Raw genomic sequence first — 16,966 nt, forward strand, 5'->3', positions numbered from 1 at the left:
CACTCAGGGGGATCCTCTATCTCTGGGTAGATTTTGGGGACTACTGCTGATAGGGTACTGTTCTCGCCGTTTCCTTCAGGCTGTAGTTTCCATTTCTCCTTTTCAACACTCTTGGACTGCTAGGATCTTAGTACCTATGTGTAAGGGGGGAAGAAGTGGGCGAACCCACGTGGGTGGATACTGTGCCCAATTCTCCCACACTGTGATGTATGGTTGCGATTCTGGTCCTTCCTGAAAAACAATGGCCTTTACAGCCCTAATGGTGGGAAGGTTGAACGTCCCTACTCCAAAGGCGGGCCATTCCGAGGAACAGAAAGTTAGGCAAGGCTTTTTCTTAACTATTACTGACAGATTCCGTCCTCTTGCCCTAACGGCCATCCTATGGTCCTTAGTCAAAGACAAAGGGTGGACACAGTCTGTCCCATAACGAAAACCACAAACAAAAACAGAACAGCAACAGAGACAGAAGACACCAGTACAACCAGCCAAATGCTACTTCTGATGGGAGCGGGGGTGGGGTGGGGGGGGGGAGACTCTGCTTCCACTCCCTTTCTGGTAGAAAAAAAAAAAACACCTTATCTTCCTCACTTTGCCAGATGACAGTCAGTCCTTCCTGACTGTCCCTCACCCTGGGTACTTCCTCCAGGGTCACCCTTGGAAAGTCTTCCAGAAGTCGCAGCCTGTGGGGCCTTAGAACGTCTGTGGCCCTCACGGTCCACAGTGGCAGCTGCCAGAATACAGAATACCAGAACTGGGTACCCAGGCAGGACTTGAACCCACAATCCCAGAACTGAAAAACCAAGACACAAGTTCAGTGGTGCCACACTTAGACAACATACAACATGCAAGACTCACACAAACAAACGTACCTCCAAGGAGTATTCTCGGGTTTCTGGGTGCCCCCAATTCCCGGCCAATGCACCAAGATGTAAGACCCCCTTTCGGGGACCCCCACTCTAGTCTCAGGAGAGAGAGAGCACCCAAAGAAACACAAGAATCCTTTCTTGCTGTAAACACATGAGATAGTTTAATGGCAGAGCTCTGGGTCGAAATGTATCTCATGCAGGAGACAGTGGATTCGACCCCAAGGCTGGAAACCTAGGGGTTTTTATGGGGTAAAGGGCTTAGGCATGGAGAATTCAGCATAGCAACACACTATTGGCTTATTCAAACATCAGCAGAAAAATTACATGTACGTGCAGGGTGTCAGAGTTCTGTGAGTTATTGACTCAGTTCAGATTGGCCTGTTTTTCTTCACATTCCTCTTTGTCTTTATGGTCAAGTTGTTCCCAGGAATGTTTTAAGTATGGGGAATGCCTGGGTTTGTTTTTCTTTTTTTCTCAGCCCCAGGCAGCCTCTAGGCTCACAAACAATCAGCAATTTCTGAGTACTTTATATGACTTACAGGTATTGAAATTTCACCTTTCTTTCAGAAGAAGGGTTAAATTACCACTATGAATGTTGTATGCAGATTCTTGTGGGACCATCTCCTCTCCCCCATGGGGTTCTTTTCCTCTCTGAGATCTGTTTTGTAGGGGAGAGCAGCCAAGTCAGCTTTGGAGAAAGCTTCTTGACTCTTACTTTGGGATGTGGTCTTATTTAACAGATCTTATTCGTGAATTGTCTCAGGAAGGCTGAGGGTAGGAGGCATACAAGCTTTCTCTACTCTCAGTGCCAGAAGTCCGTGGGTGGCTTGTGTGGGCAGAGGATGGACCAGTGAATCCTAGGGGAGATGCCCACTCAACTCTAATTACACTAGGAAAATATGTTTTCTCAGGGCCTTTCCTGCTCATTTTTTTTCTCATTTTTTTTTTCATTTTACAAAATCTTTATGATGTTGTCAAGGTTTTAGGATTAATGAGAGGAGGAAGAGCTGCATTTAATATGCAAATGCAGGAAGATTTCTACCAGGTGGCTGTGGCTTGTGGCCTGAAGTGTGTGTCTGCCCCCTACCCCCCTGAATTGGAGACTTACAGAAGCAGCTTCTACACATCCCCGTGTAGGGTGAGGAAGGAGAAGGAAGACCCTAAGGTTTTGACATCAACTATAAGATAAGGGTCAGCTGTGTTGTGATTCATCTCAAAACTAGGCATTCTTAAAAGTGACCCTGTGGTGGTTGCCAGCAGTACCTCCTAGGACCCGGATCAGTTCCTGCTACACTGTGCAAACTGAGAAGTGGTTTGTTAAATGAATACACGAAGGTTGGGTATTTGTGACATTTATTATGAACTCTGTGGCTTTCTGTCTGTTCTGTTGAAAAAATGCTATGGATTTTTATTACTTTTAATTGTGAGAATAGTGTTTCTCACTGGTTTTAAAGGCCCTCTGATGTCTCTATGTACTTTGTGCAATGTGAGACAGTTTGCTCAATTGATAAAGGCATTTTGACTCAGAGATGTGACACAGGACAACAGATGCTGGCATTAGATAGGGGATGATCAAACGGCAGAGTGGGTGGAAGAGTAACAGTATGACAACGAATGACACAAGAGAATTTTGTCCAGCAATTTATGACTATGCCAGTTTACTCTACGTATAATGACTTACAATTTTTTAGGTTGTTATACAAAGTAATAGGTTTTTATTATGACATCCCTGAACCTATGTATCATTATACTGCATTCTCATCCATTCAGTTTCCTCACTTCCTGTCCATTGTTTTTGAATAGTAAATTTACTTATCACTAGCCACGCTAATCTGGGCACCTCCCAGGGTTCAGTATTTCCACCTTTATGTTTGCACACCTCACAGCTCCCAGCGTACAGATGTTTACTGTTTTCCCACGCAACGATGACCCTATGTTTACACAGTAGAGTTGATTTTCATCCTTGGAGCACTGTGGGGGCAACAGGCAGACACAATTGGAAGTGTGGGCTGCAAGGAAAGAGACAGTGTGAGGCACAACAGACAATCCTTTGGATCCCGGTTTACTTAACCCTTCTCCATAGGACTCGGTTCCTTGATGGCGATTAATAGAAAGCCGGAACTAGAGTGAAGTCCCAAAGTACCCAACAGTTGATGCATGGTGAGATAAGAATTTGAGGCAGTAGAGTGCTCTCTCCTAATCTCCTAAGATTCCAGAACTGGGCCCATGTGATCCCTGCTGGGCCTTATGGTCCACATCCAACCAGGATGTGAGCTATCTCTCTCATTCACAATGTTAACACCATTTATCCAAGGCCTGTGATTGGTCCTTTTCTCTGGGCACTTCTTATTAACATTACAGTTATTATTTATTAGCCATGAACACTGAAACAGTACATTATACAATGCATTTTGCATACTTTATTGAATCCTTACAAGTCCATGACCTATCCTGCAGCATTTGTCAGGGATCAAACAGAAGATGTTAGGGACAGGTATTTTAATAAGTGACCCACAAACTTCAGCATGTTGACATAACCCTACATAATATTTACTCATTTTATACTAGAATATTACTTGGTTGTAATATTCTGTGGCCTGTAGTTTTAAGAAGCAGTTAATTTGGGTGATTCTCCTATGAGGGCTGCTTTTGGATGCACCTTATCTCTGCATAATTCACAGAAATCTTGTGTTCAGGAAATGGCCTTCCTGTTTTATTTTGTGTGTGTGTCTGTGTCTCTGGTTGTTTGTGTATGTGTGTGTGTAGGTGACAGAGGCTGTCATCAGATGTCTTCTTGGATTACTCTCTACCTTATCTTACAGAGGCAGAATGTCTTGTTGAACTCGGAATGTGCCTACTTTAGTTAGTCTGTAGCCAACTGGAGAAGGTAAGAGTTCTGGGAAAATCTCATTCATTGTCAGAAAGGATGAAGCTGGAGAAGACCAAAGGATTGCTCTACCTTGCTTAAGAAGCCAGTTCTTTCCTGATTTGCTATGGTTCCGTCACCACTATTTTTGTGTCATTGTGCACTAAGCCTGTTTATTTTCAACACCTAAGGGACATTCCCATCCCGTCTAACAATGATTCATTTAACACTCGGCCCTCACACTTTCACCATTACAAAATTCAGCTCAGTTCTCACAGTTTTTATCCCACAGCTCTGCATTAAAGTGAGTCATGCAAGAACTATCTAATGTGAGTTCTCTAAGGATGGTGAACAATCTGAAAGGAACAAAGAGCCCTTTATGTTCAACCCCCTCACCAGACTGTACGGAAACTTCCATAGGTGGGATGCTAAATGGTTTGTTGCTGAATGAATTTCCCCTTCCTGTTGGTTGGCTGGTAGTGGGTATTTCTGTAATTCAGACAGAACATTTTATATCCATAAAAATAGGCTCCCTAAGGGAGCCATTTCTTTTCTAAATTTTGAAAAGAGAATGCCTTATTACTTTGATATTCCACTTTGTATTCTTTTTTCCCTCTTAAATTCATCTTTGATAGAGAAGGGAAAGAGTAGCAAAGGGCAGAATGTAATCGCCAGCATAGTTTAAGCAAGATGGCATTCAATTCAACTTAACATTACTAGGGCCACAACTTGCTGTGAATGGGTTGGGTGTGAAATACATTTCTAAATTTCTCTTTCTTTGTAAGTATACTGGTGTGTGCTCCTTAATTGTTCTACTTCTAGCATAGTTCTCTGTGATGCTGACTTTGGAGAGATTAAAGACTAGTGGAGACATAATCAGCTACTTTCTGATTGGATTTGAGTCCTCATCCACAGGAGGTACAACATATCTGGTGCTCTAAGACTGGTTAAAAGCCTATAGTCAGGGATCTCACAGGCTCTAGGAGCTGTGTGTGTGTGTGTGTGTGTGTGTGTGTGTGTGTGAGTGTGTGTGTGTGAGTGTGATGTGAGTGTGTGTGTGAGTGTGTGTGTGTTGCCTCTGCTGTTTTTGTTCTGTTAAGTGGACATATTGTCAAAGTGCCTTTTACATATTGATGTTTACACCTATAGATTAATGCTACTTTCAACCTTGGTTCAAAAATCTTTTTTTTCCCTTTGGCTATGGGCAATCAATGTAGAGACTAATAGTTAGTGAAAGTGCAGAGAATAGGAAACTTTGAATCCCCAGCCTTAAATAGGACATTTATATAATCCTACCCATCCAGAAGGCTCAGGGACAGATTTTTGAGACAGAGTAAGTCCTTGGGAGCCCTGGTCTGGAAATCATTGTGTAGCCCTGGCTGGTCTTGAACTCATCAAATCCTCCTGAATGCACTTTTCAAGTCCTAGGATCTCAGGTTTGAGCTCCCATGTTGAGCTCTCTCTCTATTTCTGACAATAATATCTTTGTACTACAATTCCCAGTGAAATATGTTTGTATGTAAATAGAGGAAGGATCCTGGATAACACTTATAGGTTTTGTTCTACCACAAAATACTACTGAGCGAGGAGCTAGGTGGTTGACGTTTTTGGCCAAATAGCTAAAATATAGATTCTAGAGATTTTATCTATATGAGATCTCACAGTAACTAGAGCTGGGTGACAAGCTCCTGCTTTCTGTCTCTTGTGTGGAATTGCCCTGTTTAGCTGTGGCATGGAGGTTGAAGACTGAGGTATTTTGTTCTACATGAGGGCTCCATCAGATGGCCTGTGCTCTATGAGGCCACATCTTTGCTCCATTATGGGAAGAGCTTGTGGCTTGCCAAAGATGATGATTTTGGTCCTCAGTTTTAAATGGGTCAGGACGAGTATGGACTTGGGTAAGATGGTTCTTCTTCTCTCAGAGATGAAAAACCTTGGACCAGGACCTCGAAAAGGGATACTTACAAACCTGAGGTGGTTTTAGATGGAACAACCACACAGGTTTCCACTGGTGCTTTATTTCCAAGTTTCAGAAACACTTCTTGAAAATGTGTCACAAGAGGAATCTGGGTGCCCATTTGATCTGTTAAATCCTAATCTCTAACCATTTTTGTAAATTGTATGAAATGGCCCACTTTAGGGGCAGACATTTTCCCGGTGTAGATGCAGTGCTGTGAAGATTACTTCCTTTCAGTTCACACATGATGCGAACAGCACTCCACTTAGGGAGGATGGAGTTGTGATGCTGCATCTTAAGGATGATTGATAGGTTCTAAAGGAGTGACAATGACTAGTCTTGGCAAAGTCAGTGGGTGAGTAGCATATATGATAAAGTTGAACATATTGTCACAAAAACACTTCTGAAAAGTAGACTAATGCATAGTATCAGTTAACATTTTATACTTTAAAAATAGTATTTATGGAGAGGATCTGGATGGAGATTGGGGAAGGGGAGAATATGATATAAGAATACTGTAAGGAATTATCAATATATAAAGAAAGAAAACATCATTAAATATTATTTACTTTTAAGTTCCATTTTCTAAAACATGTTAAAGAAATAATTTTAGATTAACAGAACCCTTTGTGATATATTTATCTGTCATAACATTGCTCATAATACAAATGTATCAGGGAGAAGTGAACCTAATTAAATATTGGATAAATAATTTATATTTAATATTTTCACACAGATTTTATAGATATTTAACTTTATGTGATAATAATATCAGAACATGAAAAAGTTATATTTATGTCATGCTATATTAAATGAACATATCAATTTGTAAAACATTATATAAAATATGTTTCCATTTTATCTTTTATGTATGTTTATTGTATGTAGGGCAATACCTGAGATGTGTAGATTACCAGGAACAATTTTTTTAGTGAAGTTGATTGTCTTTATAGTGGCCCAAATGAGAATATGAGTACAATATGGATATTTCAATTACAAGCAATTTTATCAAATAGTCCTTTCTGGCCAATAGGAATTATTTACTCCCTAAGCTGTGCCCCGAGTATGAGAATTTACCTTTGGATGACAAATGACATTGTACACATGGGTCACATGTTTCTGTGGACATCTGGTTAACCTCACAGATTGGAAGAGAAACAGTAGAAAATAAAGATTGTTCCATAGTTGAAAACTAGTACTTGAGTCCAGTGGGACCCTGAACTTGGGCTCAGAATGTCTGATTGAGTAGTACTGCCAGTCCTCAAAAGTGCCAGTCACTGATAGAGGAATTAAAGCAATTTAAGGAAAATATTTTAGCATTTGGCATTACATTGAACCCCAATCTGACCTAAGTAGCGCTCTTGGATCAATTGAGTATGAACAAACAGGGAAAAATCAGATAATTCTCATGAAGATTCTTCAACTGGGCTATGGAAGGTACTACTTGAAGCTGCTGAGCAGAACAGTGTTCCTCTTACTGCTCTGCAGTGGTTCTCAATCTTCCTAATGCTGTGACCCTTTCATAAAGTTCCACACAGTGTGGTGATCTCCAACCCCCAAATTATTTCCGTTGCTACTTCATAACTGTAATTTTGCTACTGTTATAATGGAAATATCTCTGTTTCCTGGGATCTTAGGCAACCCCTGTGAAAGAGTCATTTGACCCAGGAAAAGGTCATGACTTATACATTGAAGACTGCTGTCTTACTGGGATCTAAGGATAACACTGAGTACATGGGCATAGGAAAGGACTGGAAAGATTTATTTTACCTTATTTTACCTGAATCATTAAAGTAGTTACTTTTAGTTTATGGTTGGTTATCTTCCATTTTTTCTGTTTAGATCATGAAAATTTTAACAAAGTAAACACATTTTGATTAAAGTCAGGTTGTGTAAAGTCATTATATATATATATATATATATATATATACATATACATATACATATATATACATATACATATATATTTATATGATGTATAAATGCAGAGGAAATATGCCATATGATCTGAGTAGAACAGAGTGAGAACATTTCTAGCATATGGCTTACCTGAACAGTTTTCCCAGTCATAGCAGGTGTTGTATCCACAGGACACTCTCTTTGTGCTATTCACTGCAAGTTTGAGCCTCTCAAGGCCCCATTCTAACTGTAGGCCTTCTTGGCAGGAACCAGAATGGACAAAGTGGGACTGGGTGTTGTTTAAACATTTTCCAGCCAAAAATTTGCAAGCAGATGAAGTGAAATACTGGCTGGATCCCCCATCAAATATACAGAGATCTTCTGAATAACCACTGTCGGAGGATGGGAAGCAAGTGTTAGGTTGGAGGGCATATAGAACATGCAGATGACATGTACAGGCCACTGGCCACTCAGGTTTTCTCCACCAGGTTTTTGCACTGACAGTTTCTCTCCTTCCACCCGCCCTCCCACTTCCATTTGGTATGCCTCTGCAACTCATCTTTTGAACTTCTATCTTAATCTTGCAAATGCTTGCAACTCAATTCAAGTTGGAGTCTGATCAACTGAATAAACAATATTTTTCTTTGATTAACTGCAACCAACTGCCCTGTTTTATTTTCTCACCTCACTAAGTCCCTCTTCATTGTTGGCAATGGTATCAATTAAATTTCTAGACTCATAAGATTGTTTTCTTGCGAACACCCACCAGCATGGCATCCTTTCTCTTTTCTACCGATATTAAGTGTAGTTTCAGGTTATCCTGATCAACATAGCCCAGGATCTTTTTGCAACTCCAAAATACTAATTAATTGCTGCAATGGTTCAGCACATGCCATACAATATTTATATTGCTATATAATGTTTTAAGTGTGTCTGTGCTGTGATTTGGAGCATGAGGCTTTAATTCATTCCTTGACTGACAAGCTTCATTTCCACAGATAAAAGGATGAATCCTTTGCTATGTATGTAACACAAAATCAGTTTTTCTCTAGGTGGAGGTGACAAATTTCTTTGAGTACTTTAAATTTGAGCTCTTCCTGTAATGTCTACTTCAGAGTTAACAGTCAGTGCACCAGTGTGTAAAGTTATTTCCAGAAAGTAGAGCTTATCCCCTAGAACAAAAGACTGCTTTCTCTATTCAGAAGAAATAAGCTGTGGGCTAGCTACCCCCAACACCTTTACTCTGTATAAAGGGAACAGATGGGTAGAGGAAGGACTGGAGGGTGTAGCACAGCACTGATGAACTCTTGAGGGTAGTGTGTATGTTTAAGACTTGGTATTGCACAGACCCAGAAAGATGGTTCCTCTGTTAAAAGAACAGTGTGGATACAGTGAATAGTTTCCAGAAATCTTCTGGTGATTGGACCCCTAAAGGAAGAAATCATTTGTGGAAACGTCCAAGGAGTCTGATATATGCTGGTGGGCTTAAAGAGAAAATGGCCCACTGTGCTCATCAGATGATGGAGACCCAGTGCTTACAAGTGTTTGTTCATATTTGCACAGAGGAGTCTGGGGGCTAATGAGTGTTAAAAGTGACACATTCACAATGGTGTGTAGTCTGTTGACTTCCTCTTGCAACATCTAATTTTATTCAGAGAAAGTTAACATGATAAAACAGAAGGTGAATTTCCAGGAAAACAGAACTAAACAAAGCAAGGATATTTCCACTTGTGGGCTGTGTATTGTGTGTGGTGTGTTATGTTTGTGTGTGGGATGAGTGTGTATATGTTTGTGTATGATGTGTATGTGTGTGTGTATGTGTGGTATATGTTTGTGGGTGGTGTATGTGTATGGTGTGAATGGTATGTGTGCGTGTGTTGTATATATATATATATGTTTATATAGTATGTGTGTATATGTGGTATGCGTGTGGTGTATGCATGTATATTTGTATGGCATTTGTGCATGTATGGTGTGTGTTTGTGTGCATGTGTGGTATGTGTGTGTGATATAGGTATGTTTGTGTGTGTGTGTGTGGTGTAGCTGTGTGTGACATGTGTGTGTGGTGTATGTATGTGTGTGTGAGTGTGTATTCCATACTCAAAATACTTTCTTTATTATAACTTATTGGAGTTCCTACTTTCAACTATAGTCAGTAAGAAGGGAAGGTTTTGACAGAGTTTAGTTTGAAAGTTTTAAATGGACAAGAATAATTTTTAACACAAAAATTGGACTGCTTAAATAGACAAATGCAATATGAGTGTAGGGAGTCAGGATAAGACATAATTAAAAACAACCCTTGCTCTCAGGAAGGGAATATGAGAAGGTTTGGAGGGAGAAAGTGAAGTGGGAAATGGCATAGTTGTAATCTCAAAAATAAAATAATTAAAAAGAGCTTGCTCCCCAATAGGAAGAGACTAATTCAACTGAATGTAGGAGTTTCAGCTATGTGAAAATTAATGTTGCATGTTTGTATGTCAACGTCAGCTTCTCCATCAAACTGGCCACACCAGATTGGTTTCCTTAATTTGCAAACCCACTTCAGAGTGTTTCATACCTACAGTCTTCTTCTGGGGACATACAAATACACTCGGATCCAGATTGTTTTTGTCCTGGTGGACAAAGGTCCTTTGACTTTGTCAGAATAGCTGAAACAGAAGAAAAGAGAGAGAGAAAAGCAGAGGTCTTTAAGTGTTCTGACTGCTAGGCTTGAACTCGGGAGGACAGGGTGTGGTGAAGGGATACAGTATATCTCTTATCTGGTGGATTAGCTCATTCATCATGGCCTATTTAAATAAGTTGTTGTGAAACATTCCATCTGAAAAGTCCTTCCCAGCTCACTCCCTTCACTGCTTTCCAAACTAAGACTGCTGTCCAGCTCAGAAAGCTAAAACAAAAACTGGAGATGGAGAGAGTTTTGGTCACTTGTCTTCTAGATCCTTATGGATCATTCTTGATGCTCTGAGGGCCCTGCTAGGCTCTGGGACTGACTGAGAAAACTGTGTCTCACAATCTGTACCTGGTGGGGAAAGACAGATGTTGGTTGGACAAACACAATAATACATAGAGAGTTGCTAACAATATTAGTGATTTTAAAAGGAATGTGGGCAATCAGAAAAAAAATTGATGTTCCCAGGAAGGTTGGGAACAGTGACCTGTGTGTGGCAGGGATGGGATGTGGGGACGGTTGGAAGCAGAGGGAACATCACATATGAAAACATTCTGAAAGGAGACAGCATGTGACTTTCCTGGAACTGAGAGGAGGCCAGTGTGGCTGAGCTCAGAAGGACAAAAAGCACACAATGCAGTGTAGCTACAGTTGCACATGATGGGAATTAAGGGCTCTAATAAGGCTGCCCCCCTTTATTTCCCAAGCAGTGCATCTTTGATGGTTTCTAAGCAAGGAAGCACCTGGCAACAGCAGGTCTAGATTTTGAAAACGAGATAGGCTCTGACTTCTGCAGAAAACTCATTTTGGAAAGGTATAGGGAAGAGGACTATGGTACATAATCTATGGTGTTATTATAGTGATTTCATGTACAAAGAGATGCTAATTTAAAACAAGGGCCAGATGTGAAAGAAGAGAAATGTAGATAAATTGTATGTGGGTGTGTGGTGAACTAGAATGAAATATATTTGTATGTGTGTTGTGTTAGTTGTGTTAATATTGTGGGAAGTTATGCTAGGAATCAAGTTTAATTCTTACTGTCTGGTTTACATACAGAAAGATACTGGGGCCTTTTCTGAAAGAGAAAGTATCAAAGGATGGTTCATTTCAGGCAGGGAAAGATGAACCAAGATCTCTTCCTACTCATATTGAGTTTGTGGTATCCTTAGCCAAGCAAAGTAGACTGAGAGGACTTTGGGTATTCCTGTTTAGAACTCTGAAGTAACATGGATAGTAAAACCTTCATGTCTGGACTTAAGTGAAATTCATAGTAAAGCCTTTATGTCTGGCTTTGAGTGAAATATTTCAGCAAAGCATTTGCTATGTTTGGGTCAATCACTGGAGGCTGAGAAATTGTTGTGAGACTGTTTGAACCTTGAAGAAATGCTGTCTCTAGATAATCTGTTCTCTGTATTAAGTGAAAACATGCAGCTGCACCAACCTTGGTCCTCAGACACTCCTGGCAAGCTTGGAGTTCTTACTTTTGATTATGGCTACCCATGGTCAAAAGGGACTGAGATTCCTATGGGCCGTCTTCTCTCATGGGTAGCAAGGGCAAGATAACTTCAGAAGCTGGAACCTTTTCAAGCCCCAATTAACCTTATATAATGTTTGAATATAGTAACTGGAGTGACTTAGATGAGTGTCAGTCTTTTCTTAGAAGTCTGAACCCCTCTGCTCCTTCGGAAAATGAAGGCTTAGCATCTTGGTGACCTTCTCTGTCTGCTGCGGCACCTATGCTCAACATCAATCAATAGAACTCAGCAAAGAAATCTGTGCTAAGGATTAAATTCATTAAATCTGTTAGGAAACTGTTAAGGCTGCCACTGTGAGTTGAATTCCCTGGCATAAGACTGCAGAGAGAATGAGGTGATTTGGCAGATCTTAGTCTAAGACAAGAACCTGTGAAAAACAAGAAAACTGCTAGTGAGGTAGGCACTAAACAAAATGACTTGTTTACCAGGTGTTAGTGGTGTGTGCCTTTAATTTCAGCACTCAGGAGGCAGAGGCAGGCACATTTTGGGTCTACAGAGTGAGTTCCAGGATAGCTAGGGTTATACAGAGAAACCCTGTCTAAAAAAACAAAAACAAAAACAAAAATCAAAAGTCAAAACCAACCAACCAACCAACCAACCAACCAACCAAAAAACCCCACCACCTGTGATGGTCTGAATATCTTTGGCCCAAGGAGTGGCACTATTAGGAGGTGTGTCCTTGTTGGAGTAAGTGTGTCACTTTGGTGGTTGGCTTTGAGACCCTTTCCTAGCTTCCTGGAAGACAGTATTCTCCTGGTTGCATTTGGAACAAGATGTAGAACTCTCTGCTTCTTCTACAGTACCATGTCTGACTGCACACTGCCATGCTTACTGCTATAATGATAATGGACTGAACCTCTAAAATTGTAAGCCAGTCCCAATTAAATGTTGGGCTTTATAAGAGTTGCTTTGGTCAAAGGGTCTCTTCACAGGAATGAAAACCTTAAGACACCAGTCAAACCTAAAATCCAAACTGCCACCTTCAACAACAAAATAATGAGTCTTGGAACAGATGTAGAGAAAGTCAACATAGTTGACACCTGTGGAAAGGTCAAAGAATACAAGGACACACATAAAATCACCTAATGTCTGTGAGACATAGCTCTATGAGCATTAACTATGAGACGTGAGAAATTTGGTGGTGGTGGTGGGAGTAATGACTTGAAAGTCTGATTTTCAAGATGAATGAATGTAACAGCTGATCCATGTACATATTATATATGAGGATTTCATGGTTAGCAAAACAGGAAGGAAGGAAGGAAGGAAGGGAGGGAGGGAGGGAGGGAGGGAGGGAGGGAGGGAGGGAGGGAGGAAAAGAACAAGGAAGGAGAAATCTCAATGAAAACAGGAAGGAAGAGACAGCATTATTTTGAAGAATCTAAAAGGGGTTTGGTTTGTTAGTAATTCAGGAGAAAGGGGACAGTAATTTGGATCAAGATACCAGACAAAACTGGAGAGAAGTAGATACATTCAAGACGTTTATCTCATGTGCATAAAATAATATAACAATGGACTTATAATTGAAAGTAGGGTCAATCTCTTAAATGGCAACTTGGATTCAGGAGACCGTATACCATACTCATCTCAACTGGGAAAAATAAGGAAGGATCCCCAAAGAAGTATGCTTGAGCGAAGATAAAGAACTGAATAGTGTCCACATAAAGGAAGGGGACTAACATGGGAAGAAGACAGAGTGCATCCTCTGTAAGGAGAAGCCTTGGTTGTCTTTGTTTCCATTGAAGTCTATGCAGAGGGTGTTTAGCATCCTCTAAATCCGACATCCCAACCGTGCGGGATGAGCCAAATATCCCTGAGCTGGATCTGATTCATCAGCATCCACAGGACAAGAATGCCTTTGTGAACAGGCTAATTGTCAAGAGAGAAAATAAATAGCCATACGCTGATATTCCTTAAATTATGTAGCAGAACAGGAGATTGGGCTCACAGGTTCTCACTCAGCCTATTACGGACAAGATTTGAGAAAGCAAGGTTTTCATTAAAGACACAATGGAATACTGAAAACAATGGCAGTTTTTCTTCCTTTGCTATTATTTCTGTTTCCCACCATCATCACTTTTGAACCCTCATTTCAACTGTCGAGATGTGGCCAGGAACCTAAGTAGGGAGGGGTTGTAGCTCTAGTGTGATTAGTCGTAAGAATATCAGAAGGGATGGGTGAGGTCCACTGCAGCTCTGCAGATGTACGCTGATGTGGAAGAGGTTTCCATTGTTTCTTACATAATTGTTTTCTATCCCTTCTCACACAGGCTAGAGGAGGCTCAGAGCTATGCATTATCTGCAGTGAGAGATGGACTTTCAAGTGCTGTGGAACACTGTCTAGCCCCTGCCAGTTTGAAGTGCTCAGTGGGCACACAGGGGCTTTTCATCCTCTTTGATCCTGTGTGAGGAAGCTGGTGCTGGTATTGAGTATGACAGAAGGCCAAACTCAGGAGCAACATAAGGAGAATACTTTTTAATCTTTGAAATGCTGAGAGCGGGAGGATTTCCTGAGGTGTATGTAAGGGGTTGGTCCTAAAAGGAGGGAAGAACATGGCTGTAGAGGAAAGTAATGATAAGTACCTTGATTCATGATAAAAACATCTTTTTATAAGGAAAGAGCAAAGAGTCTGTCTTTGGCTAGTAACAGCCTGAAAGTGTCTCTACCTTACTTGGACTTATTTATTTATTTATTTTTAAAATCTTTTTCTTTCTTTTGACTAGAGTCTATTACTGTCACAAAAGATATTGCATATCAGGTATTTTACTTCCTTTCCTTTATTTATTATTTATTATTTATTTTTTTTGGTTTTTTTGAGACAGGGTTTCTCTGAATAGCCCTGGCTGTCCTGGAACTCACTTTGTAGACCAGGCTGGCCTTGAACTCAGAAATCCGACTGCCTCTGCCTCCCGAGTGCTGGGATTAAAAGCATGTGCCACAACACCCGGCTTACTTCCTTTATCTAGATGGAATCCATCTCATGTTTCTTTATTTCCTTATTATTTAAATTTCCAAAGACAGATTTGGCTATGTACATATATGTGCATGTATGTATGTATGTATGTAGCCACATATACTCTTATGAACAAAATGCTCCTCAGAATATCTTAACTTTGGAAGCCTGAAATGTCCAACCACACCTCTTCTGATATTCATATTATTTATTATTATTATGATTAGGGGCCTGTGATTCAAGATACAACATTCACCTGAAGTTCTCACTGGTTCCCACAGGATCTATTTAAGGTTAGTTGATAGGTTAACTTTCTCCATTTCTTTCAAAGATTGTGAGATCCCAGAAGAGAAGAAAGGACAGGGCAGCAAGGCACAGGGGAGTTAGCAGAGCTGATGCATACACTTGGTCTAATTTCCCCTCTCTGTGTCTCTGTTCCTTTTCAAAGTGAAATTAGTCTAATATGTTATCTCAGATGCATCCTCAAGAATTCCGATTAAAAGTGAGACAGTGTTCAAAAGTACAAATGTCAGATGCTTCCTCTCATTGAAAGAGAGTGGGCACACAAGAGGGTAGTGACCAGATGAAAGACAGATAATAATGATGTATTTTCTTTCATATGCAGGATTTAGATTTAGATTTATTTATACCTATGAATATGAAGGAGGAATACATGGGAGGAAGAAGAACAAGAGGGAGAGAAAGAGAGAGAAGGGGGAGAATGGGGGTGGAAAGTGGGAACAAATATGAACCAGAAACATTGATGCACATAAATGAGAATATTGTAATGAAAACCATTATTTTCGACATAAACTGCAAAAGTCAGTTTAAGGAAAGCTGAAAAATGTAAGGCTGGGGACATGCTCAGTTGGTAGAGTGCTTGCCACACAAGCGGGAGGATCTGAGTTGGGATGGCAAGGTATTCCTGTATTCCCAGCACTGGGGACATGAAACCATGCAACTCGCAGATCCCTGGATCTCTCTGCTCAGTGAGCTAAATGGTAACCAAATAGATGAGCTACAGGTTTACTAAGAATTCCCTTCTTAAAAAAAAATAAGGTGGGCAGTGATGAAAGAAAGCATCAGTTTCAACCTCCAGCCTCCATTTATGTGGACATCCATGTGCGTGAACACCCATTCATGTACATGCATGTTAAGTATACCCCACAATAATCTCATAATTTCTCTCTCTCTCTCTCTCTCTCTCTCTCTCTCTCTCTCTCTCTCTCTCTCTCTCTCTCTCTCTCTCTCTCTCTGTCTCCAAAAAGTAATTAGACATTTTTGACAAAGCCAGCTACCATTGTTATTATATAGATTCAATATATAAACTGTCAAAATTGAAAAATAGACTTGCTTTTAAAACAAAGGTTTTAAACAGTCAAATTAAAGCAATTTCCAAAGCCCATTTTAAAATTAGTTGTGGATGAAACCAGTTAGAAGATTTAGGGAAATATGAAAATTCATACTGTTCTCTAGTGAGTTGTCTCAAAGATATGCCTATAGTTTCTTCTCTTCAAAACAATTGATTTCAGCTCCAGAGAAGCAGTACTCACCAGGGGAGGGTTCTTAAAATTTTATATTGACTAAAAAATTTTTAAAATTGGTACATAAAGTATCTTCATAGTTGTGGTATTCCATGGGACATTTGGTACAAATTTGTGTGCAAATCAAGGTTAAAAGATCTATTTCTTCTATTTTTTTGTAATAAAAAAACTTAAATTTCTCTCTAGCTGGGACAAATACCAGACACCAATTTCTTTCTGGTTCAATAACATCAATGTTAGGAAGGTGGGACTTGGGCAGAAATTAAAAGGATTCTACGTAGCAGAAAAATACATCATTTAGAGGAGCTGATATAAGGAGAATCAGATGGCAGACTAAAAGAATTAGAAAACTTCAGATATAGGTAATGAACACAATGCCTAATTATAGGTTTCCCACTATTTTCTACTGGAACCATAACTTTCAGTTATTATCAGTTCTGTCTTGTTAGATGAGAGATCTTGGACTCCCTGTAACGCTTGAAGTTTTCTATTGGAAAGGGAAATTGAACACATCCTCTAAGATGTAAACACTTACTTGGCCAATAAGGTATTATCTCATCATCTGCACAGGGCAAACTAAGATTCCCTTTTCATTCTGACATCTAGTTGAGCAGAAGCAATGCTTTGGATGCTGAATTACGGATCCTGTGGAGCCAAACCTTTTGGAATCATAAATCCCG

At 40.1% G+C, this 16,966-nt stretch overlaps 1 protein-coding gene across 1 annotated transcript in view; it reads right to left on the minus strand.

Annotated features, from left to right (window-relative positions):
* Window positions 1-1,000: 1,000 nt before the first annotated feature.
* C6 (complement C6) overlaps window positions 1,001-16,966 on the minus strand; it is a 91,229-nt gene continuing 75,263 nt past the window's right edge. The window contains exons 16-18 of the mRNA XM_021183668.3: window positions 10,146-10,236; window positions 7,739-7,980; window positions 1,001-2,875 (exon numbers count right to left, since the gene is read on the minus strand). Coding sequence (XP_021039327.1) covers window positions 2,694-2,875; window positions 7,739-7,980; window positions 10,146-10,236 — 515 coding nt within the window. The 3' untranslated portion in view covers window positions 1,001-2,693. The remainder of the gene's footprint in view (window positions 2,876-7,738; window positions 7,981-10,145; window positions 10,237-16,966) is intronic.

This window comes from Mus caroli, unplaced genomic scaffold, assembly GCF_978045245.1.
Source record: "Mus caroli unplaced genomic scaffold, Mus_caroli_1 scaffold_16, whole genome shotgun sequence".
NCBI lineage: Eukaryota > Metazoa > Chordata > Mammalia > Rodentia > Muridae > Mus > Mus caroli.